Here is a 14,104-nt window from a genome sequence, read left to right on the forward strand (position 1 = left end):
AAGAGCGCGGAAGCCAAATCCCAAATACGCCAATGCTGCTGTAGCTGAGGAAGAGAAGTTTAGAGAGCTGGAGTCATATGAAGAAACATACCAGAACTCCAAGTGGCTTGAAGCAATGAAAGAAAAGATAACTGCTTTAGAGAAGAATCAGACTTGGGAGCTGGTGCCAAAGTCGAAGGAAGCAAAACCCATTTCATGCAAATGGGTCTATAAGGTAAAAACTCGTCCTGACGGTTCAATTGAAAGATACAAGGCTCGGTTAGTAGCTCGAGGATTCTCTCAAAAATATGGGCTAGATTATGACGAGACATTTAGCCCAGTCGCTAAGATTACAACAGTACGGGTTCTACTTGCACTTGCAGCTAGTAAAGACTAGAGGCTATGGCAGATGGATGTAAAGAACGCCTTTCTACATGGAGAATTAGATCGAGAAATATACATGGTCCAACCAAAAGGATTCGAAGATAGAGCTCATTCGGACTATGTCTGCAAACTGAAAAACGCGCTCTATGGATTGAAGCAAGCTCCACGAGCATGGTATGGCAAGATTGCTGAGTTCTTAGTAAAGAGCAATTATACCATGGCGCATGCAGTTTCAAGCTTATTCGTCAAAGTAAGGGATGCAAAGATCGCAGTTGTCCTAGTATATGTCGACGATCTCATCATTACTGGTGATGATGAAGCAGAGATTCGTCAAACAAAAGAGAACTTGTCAGTTCGCTTTCAAATGAAGGAGCTTGGAGAATTGAAACACTTTCTTGGATTAGAAGTCGACCGAACTGAGGAATGTTTATTTCTCTGTCAGCAAAAGTATGCTAAAGAATTGCTGCAAAAGTTTGGAATGCTCGAATGCAAGCCCATCTCAACACCTATGGAAGCTAATGCCAAGTTATGTGCTCATGAAGGGAAGGACTTGCAAGATGGAGCAATGTATTGGCAACTTGTAGGTAGTTTAATCTACCTTACATTAACTAGACCAGATATTTCATATGCAGTTGGAGTAGCAAGTCGATATATGCAACAACCAAAGAAGCCTCATTTGGAAGCAGTGCGACGAATGCTAAGGTATGTCAAAGATACCATTAACTACGACCTCTTATATAAGAAAGGTGACAAGATTAAGATAGTTGGATATTGCGATGCTGATTATGCTGGAGATCACGATACTCGTCGCTCAACAACTGGATATGTATTCATGCTTGGATCTGGAGTCGTATCTTGGTGTAGCAAAAGGAAACCAACGGTGTCCTTGTCAACGACTGAAGCAGAATATAGAGCAGCAGCAATGGCAGCTCAGGAAAGTACATGGTTGATGCAACTAATGAAGGATCTACATCAATTTACAGACTATGCAGTGCCACTTCATTGTGATAATCAGTCTGCTATTCGTCTAGCAGAAAATCCTGTGTTTCATGCTCGAACAAAACATGTGGAGGTGCATTACCATTTTCTCAGAGAGAAAGTTCTACGAGAAGAGTTAGAGATGCACCAAATAAAGAGTGAATGTCATATAGCAGACTTATTTACTAAAGGACTCAACACAACAAGATTTCAAAAGCTTAGAGAACATCTCAATATGAAGAGTCGATGTTGAGGGGGAGTATTGAAAAGTCACCACCACCTCTAAGCTTCTAGACTGTTCTAGAAATTTCTATCATTACTAATACTATAGAATTATCTAGAATTATATAATTAAGTTTCATAAAAGTCATAGAACATTCTAGAAGTTTGTAGTGTTTAGAAGAAAGGTGATTTGCTAGATTTTTCTAGTCTTTGGGCCAAGCCCACTATCAAGTAGTTTCTAGAGTTCTCTAGCATATTAAAGGTGAGTAGTATAAATAGGGACCTTAGGTCCCTTGAAAGGGTGTCAAAGAGTGAGTACACAAAGTGCATCTAAAAGTGTTCCAAAGAGTGTAAGCTAGAGTGTTTAGTGTGTGTGGTCAAGAATTGTAATCAAGTCTTGGTGTAATTACTTTTGTATCAATAAAGTAATTACGTTTTCACGTGTTGTAGTATTCAACATTATATTTCATGAATTACTGTTTTGGTTCTTTATTAAAAAATGGTGGAAAAAAATAATGATTTAATTTTTTTGTTTTTGTTTATTAAAATTATTTTATTGATGTAATTAAACATTTCTTTTATTTAGAATATACATTTTAATCAATTAAAAATAAGGAAAACATATAGATAAAATAAATTATTAAATTAGGAGTAATTTGGGAATACTGAAAATTGAAACAAGCTCAGGATATCAGACTATGTAGTTAATGTTGTTTTTGCAAATAAGAGTATTAATTAATAATTAGAAGTTTTTGCAAATTGAGTATTAGTTAATAATTAGAAAAAACAGGGAGTTTCATATTTGTATTTTTATAAAACACAAGATTTACCCTTTAAAATATCCCTCATAAAAGAAAAATAAATAGATAAAATCAATCAGTCTCGTCTCTATAATATAATCCCCTTAAATATGTATTTGTTATATTTAAACAAAAACACTAAACCTGGCTTATTTTGTTTCCTCCCCTGTAGTTAATACTTAATCATGGATAAAGCTATAAGAAACCTATTTGCACTAGCTAGAATATGATCATTCAAAAAAAGACAGCTACTAAAACACTCAAAACTACATATAATAACCAAATGTAAAATATTGGTGATGCCCCACAAGGCAAACCCAAAATTTAAAAGTTTGAATTGTTTGCTATGATTTAGCTTACGCCACAGTAGATCAACATCCAACCTAATTTTGATGATCAAAAGACCCAAATCAAAAAATTTATACTTAAAAAAAAAAGCCGCAGAAAATTACCCATTATGCCACGTGTCAACAACCCACCAAGCGAAATTGGCCAAGTGTAGCTTCGAGAAAAAGTAGACGTGTGGACAAAAGTCATTAGGCGTCGTAGGTCACCTCTCTCTCACCTCCCTCTCCCTAAGTGCCTTCTTCAACACTGTTATAATTTAATGAAGAAAATACCTAACTGTACAAGCCCATACTCATATACCCCAAAAGAAATGGAAGTCTAAATTTAATATAATTAATTATTAAAAATAAATAAAGTGTCATGATTGTTTATATATATATACATTTTATACAAAAACATGTTAAACCCAACAAAGCCCCGAGAAACACATAACGGGAAGGAAAACCAGTTTATTTTCTCAATCTTCCAAAACTAATAACCACATTTCAGACACAGAGTTAGAGAGCCTAATTAAACGCATGTGTATAGATAAGAATAACTCAATTCAACCACGCCCTTGTTAACCTCTATCTTCCATTTATGTCTCGCGTCGTCGCCGATGATATTATATCGCCGGCGAGAGACGCCTATTTCACTATGGAGCTAAACAACAATCACCACCACCACCGAGGAGGCTCCACTGAGTCACCGACCTTAGGCCAGCTTCTCAAACGAGTTGGAGATGTACGGAAGGAAGCCACCGGCGACGGTGGTGAGACGCCAGTCCACCAGGTGCTTGAGCTCGGTGACGTGAGTATGGAACCTCGTTCGTTGCCGTTCATCCTTAACTTCAGTAATCTCACTTATAGCGTCAAGGTTCCCCAAAAGTTGAGCTTTTCCTCTGTCTTTTATCGCCGGAGTGATCGTCTAGGAGCGGCGGCAGATTCTCTTCCCGGAGATACTCTGTTCACTAAAACTAAGACTCTTCTCAACAACATCTCTGGTGAAGCCCGTGATGGCGAGATACTTGCAGTCCTCGGCGCTAGTGGCTCCGGTAAATCGACTCTGATTGACGCCTTAGCGAATCGAATAGCGAAAGGAAGCTTGAAAGGCACAGTGACATTAAACGGAGAGGTTTTGGAGTCTCGTCTGCTGAAAGTGATTTCAGCTTACGTCATGCAAGACGACCTCCTTTTCCCGATGCTGACTGTAGAAGAAACCCTCATGTTCGCCGCCGAGTTCCGTCTCCCACGGACTCTCTCCAAATCGAAGAAGAAGATGCGAGTTCAGGCCTTGATTGACCAATTAGGTCTCCGAAACGCCGCCAAGACCGTAATCGGAGACGAAGGCCACCGCGGAGTCTCCGGTGGAGAACGCCGCCGTGTCTCGATCGGAATCGACATAATTCACGACCCTATCCTCCTCTTCCTCGACGAACCAACCTCTGGTCTAGACTCCACCAGTGCTTACATGGTCGTCAAGGTCCTCCAGCGAATCGCCCAGAGCGGAAGCCTCGTCATCATGTCCGTACACCAGCCAAGTTACAGAATCCTCGGCCTCCTCGACCGTTTGATCTTCCTCTCCCGTGGCCAAACCGTCTACAGCGGCTCTCCAACGAACCTTCCCGGATACTTTGCGGAGTTTGGAAACCCAATTCCAGAGAACGAGAATCGGACCGAGTTCGCTCTCGACCTAATCCGCGAACTCGAGGGCTCACCTGGGGGAACCAAAGCCCTAGTCGAGTTCAACAAGTCGTGGGAATCAAAGAAAACCCCGACCCGATTATCCGATCCAGTAACGGATGACAAATTGCAACCGTTGTCCCTAAAAGAAGCGATAAGCGCGAGCATTTCGAGGGGTAAACTGGTCTCAGGGGCAACAACGAACAGCGCGACGGTAGACCCAAGTTCGAACTCGATGGTTCCCACCTTCGCGAACCCGATGTGGACGGAGATGGCGGTATTATCAAGGCGGTCGATAACAAACTCGCGGCGAATGCCCGAGCTTTTCGGGATCCGTTTGGGTGCTGTTATGGTAACCGGGTTCATACTGGCCACCATGTTTTGGCAGCTGGACAACTCCCCTAAGGGTGTCCAAGAACGTTTAGGCTTCTTCGCCTTCGCCATGTCCACCACGTTTTACACGTGCGCCGATGCTTTGCCAGTCTTTCTCCAAGAGCGCTACATCTTCATGAGGGAAACCGCCTATAACGCCTACCGTAGATCATCCTACGTCCTCTCACACTCGATCGTAGTCCTCCCGAGCTTAGTCTTTCTCTCCTTAGCTTTCTCGGCCACCACCTTTTGGGCCGTGGGCCTCGACGGTGGGCTGTCCGGCTTCTTCTTTTACTTTTTTATAATCTTCGCCTCGTTTTGGGCCGGAAGCTCGTTCGTCACCTTCCTCTCCGGCGTGGTCCCTCACGTCATGCTGGGCTACACCATTGTCGTGGCCATCTTGGCTTACTTTCTCCTCTTCAGTGGCTTCTTCATAAATCGGGACCGAATCCCACCGTACTGGATCTGGTTCCATTATCTTTCTCTGGTGAAATATCCGTACGAAGCGGTTTTGCAAAACGAGTTTGAGGACCCAGTCAAATGTTTCGTGAGGGGAGTGCAGATTTTCGATAACAGCCCTCTGGGGAAGGTGCCGGACGCAATGAAAGTGAAGCTGTTGGATAGTTTGAGTCAGACTCTTGGGATGAGGATAACACAGTCAACGTGTTTGACTACTGGGGTTGACATTTTGGATCAGCAAGGGGTTACAGATCTGAGTAAGTGGAGTTGCTTGTGGGTGACTATAGCTTGGGGTTTCTTGTTCAGGATTTTATTTTACTTTTCTTTGCTCATCGGAAGCAAGAATAAGAGGAGGTAAACAAGAAGAAGGTTGAAGATATTGAAGTGGCCTCTTTGGCGCGGGATTTATTTGTATTTTGTTTTTTTTTTCTTTCATATAAATAATTCTATTATTAATATTCTACTTAATTTGCATAATATTTGAGTAGTACTAGCTTGATCATCGTGGGGTTGAGTTTGGTATATCTCCAGATGTAAAACTGTTTCATATCAAATTATTTTTCGTCCTTACTCAGATTGAAGTGAAAGCACTATATATGCATAAAGTTATTTATATTTTAATTATTACTTTTGAAATTATTTTATATACTGCACTATTAGCACTTTAATATGAATATTGCACAACACTTGACATTTTCAGTTTCAAGAAATGCCAATGTGACTTTAGATGGTCTTTTACGTCCAAATTAAAGTTTTTTTTTTCCATGCACACGTCTGAAGGAGATTTTTTGATATGCTTTGAGAAGTTGAAGAAGAAAGTCATGTAGCCAAAAAGTAATTAGGTACAATAATTATTGCATTAAAAAGTGCAGCTTATATATCTGTTTCACATGCGTACTTAAAGTTCCTAAATGTGAGTGTGACAGCTGAGAAAAATGTACGTACGCACTTATACAATTTGGTATAGATATTAATGAAGTCGCTATGAAAAGAAAAGTGTAGATATATATTTGATCAAAAATATTGACAACTAGTTGTCGATGTTGTATATGTTTGAGAATAAATAACGTTTTTGAATGTTCATGATTCACTGTATTAAAAATTTCACTATTTACGTTACACTTTTGTTAGATTTCGTTAAATAGTTAATAAATTGATTAGGTGGTATTTTATATGTTGAAGTGACACTCTCAAATATACAATAATTAGCAATTTTTCTTACCAATTTTAATTGATACCAAATAATACCTCTTTTATTAAAGAGATTTAATTTTAAAAAAAATAATAATTAAATCTTTAAAAAATAAAATTTTAATAAATAAGAAATAACTCTTTTTTATTTTTACTCTTTTTTTTCTTTTACAATATAAAACAAATATATTTTATAATAAAAATTTAAAATAAATATTAAAACAAATAAAAAATCCTTTAATTAAAAAAAGGACAAATGACGACATATTTAAATAAAAAAAACCTTTTAATTTAAAAAGAGAAGAACGAAAGGGACAAACTTTATTTTATGATTTATTTTAAGATATATTTATTTTATATGTTTATTTTCTTAATCTTTTAAAATGATTTTTTTTTAAAATTTTTAAGGAAATAATGATTATTTTTAAGAAAAAAAATCAGTTTTCTTAAAAAATTAGTTTTAATAAAAATGACACAATTTGGTAGTGGTCAAAGTTTGGGGGATAAAATTGCTAATTATTATACACATGGCAGTGCCACATCAACAGACAAAATGCCACATCATCAATTTGTTAGCCACCTAGAACAAAATCTAACACAACGTGCATAGTTCGGGGAAAATTTTTAAGATCGCGAATCATTCAGGGAGCATAATCATATAGTGGTCGTAGTTTTGGGGACAAAAATATTATTTATTCTATATTTTATAACAAAGTGTAAAGATATGCACTGAGTTACTTTTTCATAATACACTATCGTGTTTCCTGGAGTCATTTTTTCACCCTTTTTTTATATTGTGTAAAAATAATGGAGGTAGAATTGATTAGAGTAAAGAAATCAATAAATCATTTATATGCAGGCTCTAGCTAATTACATCCATAATTTAAAAATAATTTCATACTAATAAAAAAAGGGAATTTCCCCTCTATACGATAATTTTAAAAAAAAATCTACTTTTACTGTTATTTTTATTTTGTTCCATTTTTATATTTTGATTTTTTTTACTTTTACATTAAAATAGAATATTTATTTTCATTTTTACGATCTAAACCCTTTTCTTTTGCTTCTGTCTTTTTTCACACTCAATTTTATGTGGTTTTAAACGCTTCATCGTTCTCTCTTCTCTCATTTTTCACATTTGTTGGGCAAGCTTGCAACTACACAGAGCACAACCACCACCATGACCCCTCTTTCTCTTTTCTTTTCTCTTCAGCAATCATCACCATGACCCCTCCGCCGACTTTTCAAACTGTTTCCTCGGCAAGGTTGCAACCACATAGATTTCAACCCTTTATTTCTTCTTTTCTATTCGGCAACCACCACCACGATCCATCGAATTTTGAGAATGTCGCATCCCTAGTAGTGCGTCTCCTCATGGCTTTGGTGTCCCTGAGTTACTCTCCAAGCTGCTCTTTATGGCTTCTATTTTTGTGAGTTGTTTTCATGCCCATAACTTTACTTTACTCTCCAAGAAATATTACACTCCTCATGACTTTATTGTCTAGTATGCCAATTTTTGTTTGCTATTGTGAGCCACCAGATGTTCGTTGAATTGTCTCAGTGGATAGGATTACGTGTTTGAGTTCTTTTGGGCACAATTGGTTTTTGCATAGTATTTTTGTATGATCCTCAACTAGGGGTGGCAATTCGTGTAAACGTGTCAGATTCGTGTCGATACGATTATGACACGACACGATTAAGGTAAACACAAACACGACACGATTATTAAACGTGTCAAAAATACGAACACAAACACGACACGATTATTAAACTGGTCAACACGACACGAACACGATAACATGATTATTACACGATTAATCATAATTATACGAAAAAAATCATAAAACCTATGTAAAGTATTTGTGCTATCGTGTCTGACACGATTATTAAATGGGTCAACACGATTATGACACGACACGATTAAGGTAAACACGAACACGACACGATTATTAAACGTGTCGTGTTTGTGTTTACCTTAATCGTGTCGTGTTGTGTCGTGTCATCGTGTCGTGACCCAAATTGCCACCCCTATCATCAACCAAAGCCTTAACTTGTTGATTTGAGTCCTTAATATCAACAACTCATCTGTCGGTACTCTATTTCTCTACCCAACTGATTTTATTGGAGGCATAATAAAGCTATGATCCTCACTATCTTGAAAATTTATGAGATGGAACATTGAATATATATATATATATATATAAATACATATATTGTTACATAGCATATATAGGATTACGATTATTAGAAGGAAAATGATACAAGTGTATTTAGATTGATACAATGACCAATGTTGTATATGTGGTGTGTGTATTTAGAATGATTGTTTAGTTGATACAAATGACACCAACTAAAAACATATGAAATATCACAATGGTAATGCTTACTAGAAAAAACATGTGGATTCTCATCATTTATGGGATAGACAATTTGCCAAAACATAACTTAAAATAATGTCAAAAAGAATATTATGCAACATTAGTTTAGATCAGTTCATAACTTTGATTAATTTTCCACCTTTTATTGATTGGTCTTAGTTTGGAAGTAGGACTATATCTTTTTTGTACTTGTTTGACACGTTGAAGAAGCTTAATTTTTTTTTTTTGTTAGTCAGCAACCTTATAGTTTGAAGACACCATCGTAAGAAACAAATTTGGTAAAACAATCATGACAATGACTAGAGTACCCAAAGTTATTTTTTATACTTGCATCTATTTCTTCTTATTTTGTTGCCACCTTTTGGTTTGTATCAATTGCTAACTTTGTAAATGAGTTTTAGTGCTCTGTGATATAGAGTTCATAGTAGTATTAGTGGGCATCTTGGTATGCATAATTGCACAATCTTAAGCTCATAGTAGTCATGTGTAGGAACTCTACAAGAATACATGATAGTCATTAGATTGTTTTAAAAAAGTACTTGGACATGTAAGTTTTGTACTTTGTATGCTTTGCTTCTTGGTTCATAAATCATGATTTAATGTATATTATTATTGGTTTTAGGGATACTTTTAGGGTATGTTATTTTTCAGATTAATTTTTCTTATGTTTTTTATTTTATTATTATTTTTTTTTGTGCAGCGATAGTGCGGTGTACATGTTCTCATTTGCTGAGTATTTCATTGACGAGAAGGAGATCCCGAGAACTGATTTTGATGTCAAATGCCGTAGATTTAGGCTTGCTTATTATTTAATATACTCATATTATGTTGATGATCTAGGGTAAAGGCATTTATGAGATTGATAATTGAGTATATGATTAATTAGTTTTTTTTTGTCCTTTTAACTTGAACTATTTATCTAGTGTAACCCAAATTTATGTGTTAAATGCAAGACCAATACCAATGCAACTAAAGCAATTTTTTTCTTAAAAAACCATTTTTTAAACAATCTGCTATGCAAATAACACAACTTAAAAAAATTTCATTTCCAAATTAAGGTTGCAGATGTTACAACATACTAATGTGCCAAAGTGGTCGAAGATATTGCCAAAGAGGTTGTTCTTGATGTTCCAAAGGTTGCAAACATTGTAGCAACACATGTTGTACCTCATGCAACGCACCCACTGCAATCTCGTATGCAAGCCCAATAAATCTAAAACAACCTCAAATTGAAGACCTTGCAACTCAATGCAACCATGATAACTTAAAAACTCATTGGGGAATTTCATTCTAATGTATCTTATGCAACATCAAATGCAAGTCTAATGCAACTCCATGCAACCCAATAAAATAAATTTTAAGAACCCATTGCAAATTTTAGTTTAATTAAGCAGATATTGCAAAATCATTATGCAACATAATGCAATTTCAAATGCGAATCACAACATGCAACCCACTGCAACCTCAAATGTAATGAAATCAACTTAAGCAGCATCATTACGGAACTTAATCATCCTTATGCAACTCATGCAATCCAGTGCAACCTCAAATGCAAGCTCATGCACCCCCAAATAACCCACTACAATCTCAAATGAAAGCTTATGCAACTGAATGTAACCCAAAACAACCCATTACAATCTCAAATGCAAGCCCAATAAAAACCTCATTCAACATAAAGTAACTTTAAAAATTCATTTGCAAATTTTTCTTTATGCAACTCATGTAATCCAAAGAAACCTCAAATGCAAGCCAAATGCAACCTACTGCAAACATCATTATGCAAGATAATGAAATTTCAAATGTAAACTAGAACATGCAGCCCACTGCAACCTCAAATGCAATGAAATTAACTTAAGCAACATCATTATGCAACTTAATCATCCTTATGCAACTCATGCAATCCAGTGCAACCTCAAACGCAAGCTCATGCAACCCCAAGTAACTCACTACAACCTCAAATGAAAGCTTATGCAACCGAATGCAACCCCAAGAAACTCATTACAACCTCAAATGCAAGCCCAATAAAAACCTCATGCAACCTACTGCAACATAAAGTAACTTTAAAAATTCATTTTCAAATTTGTCTTTATGCAACTCATGCAACCCAAAGCAACCTCAAATGCAAGTCCAATGCAACCTAAAACAACCTACTGCAACTCATACAAGCTAAAATAACACATGCAACTCAATGCAATTTTAAAAGCAACCCAAATGCAATTTTAGAAAATTAAACAACCCATTACAACATTAAATGCTAGCACATACAACTAAATGCTAGCCCATGCAAATAAATGAAACCCAATGCAATTCATGGTAACTTAAAAGAACTCATGAAAACTCATATGCACCTTAATGCAAACCATGACAACTTAAAAAAACTCATGCTAATTTCATTTTTAGGCAATTCAAGTAATCCAATACAACCTCAAATAAAAACTTAATGCAACTTCATGCAACCTAAAACAACTTTAAAATGCCAATATTCTAACTTCATTCTTATGCAACTCATGTAATCCACTGCAACCCTACGCAAACTGAAAACAACTTTAAAAAAACTCATTTTGAAATTTCATCCTTATGCAATTAATGCAACTTGAAATGGAAGTCCAATGCAACCTAAAGCAACTCATTGCAATCTAAAACAACTTTAAAGAACTCTTTTGCTGATTGCAAAATATAACCCATTGCAACCGTTGTGCAATTTTCAAATGCAACCACCATGTTTTTCAAATGCAATCCAATGCAACCCCATATCGAGTACATGTGAAGTGACCATTAATAGAGGAAAGCCACATGAACTGTAACATATTATTCATACACATTACACTTTAACTTTGGCTCTGTTTTCATCTACGTTGAATCAAATTGTATTATTTGATTCATATTCCATATAGATATAGGTAGTTATACCAAAGCTAGTAAGACTTTTTCTTATTCTTATTCTTCTTCTTCTTTCCTTTTACATATTCTATCTCACAATGATAATGATGGTTTTCTTTTTTTCACTGTACAAAATTATTCTCTGACCATGAATTTTCTGTATTTTTATTTGTTGATTCATTTATTTATATTTTTAATTTGAAATAATACCAAAGCAAAAACAACCCTAAATGAAATTGTCACCTACCCTCTAGATGAACCTCTTGACTGACCTGACCCTACTAGTTTTGGCATTGTTCTAAACGGAATTTCAAGCAGAAATTGACTAAACTTACATCAAATAAATGAGGGTTTTAAATCTGTCAGCTGTGACCGCTTGTACTTGATGATGTTCAATTATATATTCAGCTCTATTTAAAACATTTGATAGAATAGAAAATAATTGACAATAAAATAATGGCACCTACTATTGAAGAGCCTATGCTATAACAACAGAATACTACTAGCTATAACTATTTTGTTGTCTTTATCGCAAGATTACTCGAACTTTGATTTATATTACAATGAAGAAGCAAGTGATGATGATGATCATGATGCCATTTCACATCATTAGGTTTCCAACTTTAATAACACTACTACAAAAACAGGCTTTCCCGACAGCTTTTAACTGTTGCTATTGAGCAATAACGACAGTTGACTAACTGTCGTATTTGCCTATGCCAGCGTAGGGGTAGCTACGCCGACAGTTAAACACTGTCGTCGTTACTGGCAACGCCGACAGTTAATAAGTGTCGTCGTTGCTAACTACGCCAACAGTTAATAGGTGTCACTGTTGCTGGCAACGATGGCAGCTAATAGGTGCGCCGTTGCTGGAAACACCAACAGTTAATAGGTGTCGCAGTAACATTAAATTTATATATATATAAATAATAATTTTTCGATATATATTTTTTAAAACTTTTAATTATATTTTTAACAATTGAAGTTTGATAAAAATTTAAATAAAAAACTACTCACATAATTAATTATTATTGCCATAACTTGTAAAAAAATTATATTTATCATAATAAAAATTCATATACATACAACATTTATTCATACAACTGAAATGTAAATAATACATCAAATCCCTATGAGACTAAATAATTCTCAATAAAAATTCATTATAATATTATATATCCATAAACTTCAAAATAAATAATACAACATAATTCTCTTCTCCAAATCACTGCAAACTCAATTATGTTTATTTTCTCAATATTATTCATAATAAATCTAGGCATCCACCTTAAAAGTCAGTCCTATGATAATCCCTGCACCAATGAATTAAAGACTTCAAATTATAATTAAATAGTATATCTTACCATAATATATTAACGAATGAATGAGTGAACCAACAATAAAAATATGTAAAATTAGTTGATTAATCCCTCTTAGAGATTATTAAACAAAAACTGACCTTGTAAGAATGCCGACAAGGTTTTTGAGACGGTTGGGAGACCAATGATGTTGTGAATTATAGTATAACAAAATTCCCAATTTAATAATAAAATATCCCCAATTTAATCATCATAAGAATTATGTTATGGGCATTTATGATACTTTGTATGCCTTTAAAAATATAAGAGCACAATAAGTCCTATAATCACCAACATAATATGCATACTCATTATTTTTACATCATTGGCAAAAGAAATGAATACCATAAATATAATTAACTATAATAATACCATAAAGAAATATCCAACAAATATATATATATATATACCAAAATCAATGAATGTAAAAAATGAATCACAAAAAAGAACTTAATTACAATAGTACACATATATACTCTAAATCTGAATAAACATAACAAAATCCAGAACATTGAAACAATAATCCAGACAATGAAACAAAACACTAGAACACAACTTAATACCTCAAACCAATAAAGCACATAAACCTCATTAAAGTACTTAATATATCAGCATAGCCAAATTAGGCAGTTGAGTCTATACCAAAATCAGTTTTTCACCCCATACTCAAAATCTCATTTTTCATTCAAGCCAATTAGTCAACAACATACAATATAATTTGGCATAAATCATTTAATAGATTTGAATAACCACAGAAAAAACTAAGAAAAAATCATAGAGAATCATAGAGCCTAGTAAAGTCCATAGAACCTATCATTTAGCCCTATGTAAGTAATGAGAAACAGTAAGCCAGTAATGAATGAGCTACTTTCATTAGAAACAATACATCATAAGCAAGCTTGAGAAAAGAGTAAGAGAGTAATGAATGAGTTACTCTCATTAGAAACGAACTGAACCCCCTTTGGATGAGTAGATTTGCATTTTCCTACAGAGGAAACAATTAATCTACATAACAGTGGAATAAACATTTAATTTCTCACTAACATATATCACCCATTGATTCATTGAATCCGAAATTTTAATTTCAAATTCAC

General features: G+C 35.0%; 2 protein-coding genes across 2 annotated transcripts; both read left to right on the forward strand.

The window, feature by feature from the left end:
- The first annotated feature begins 388 nt into the window (after positions 1 to 388).
- Positions 389 to 1,594, forward strand: LOC133796096 (uncharacterized mitochondrial protein AtMg00810-like). Its single transcript, XM_062233579.1, has one exon. It carries the CDS (start codon positions 389 to 391, stop codon positions 1,592 to 1,594), a length of 1,206 nt encoding a protein of 401 aa, XP_062089563.1.
- Positions 1,595 to 3,097: 1,503 nt separating this feature from the next.
- LOC133798492 (ABC transporter G family member 6-like) lies at positions 3,098 to 5,777 on the forward strand. The gene has a single exon (XM_062236780.1). The coding sequence runs from the start codon at positions 3,291 to 3,293 to the stop codon at positions 5,559 to 5,561; it is 2,271 nt and encodes a 756-aa protein (XP_062092764.1). The 5' UTR covers positions 3,098 to 3,290; the 3' UTR covers positions 5,562 to 5,777.
- The last annotated feature ends 8,327 nt before the right edge of the window (positions 5,778 to 14,104 follow it).

This window comes from Humulus lupulus, chromosome 8, assembly GCF_963169125.1.
Source record: "Humulus lupulus chromosome 8, drHumLupu1.1, whole genome shotgun sequence".
NCBI lineage: Eukaryota > Viridiplantae > Streptophyta > Magnoliopsida > Rosales > Cannabaceae > Humulus > Humulus lupulus.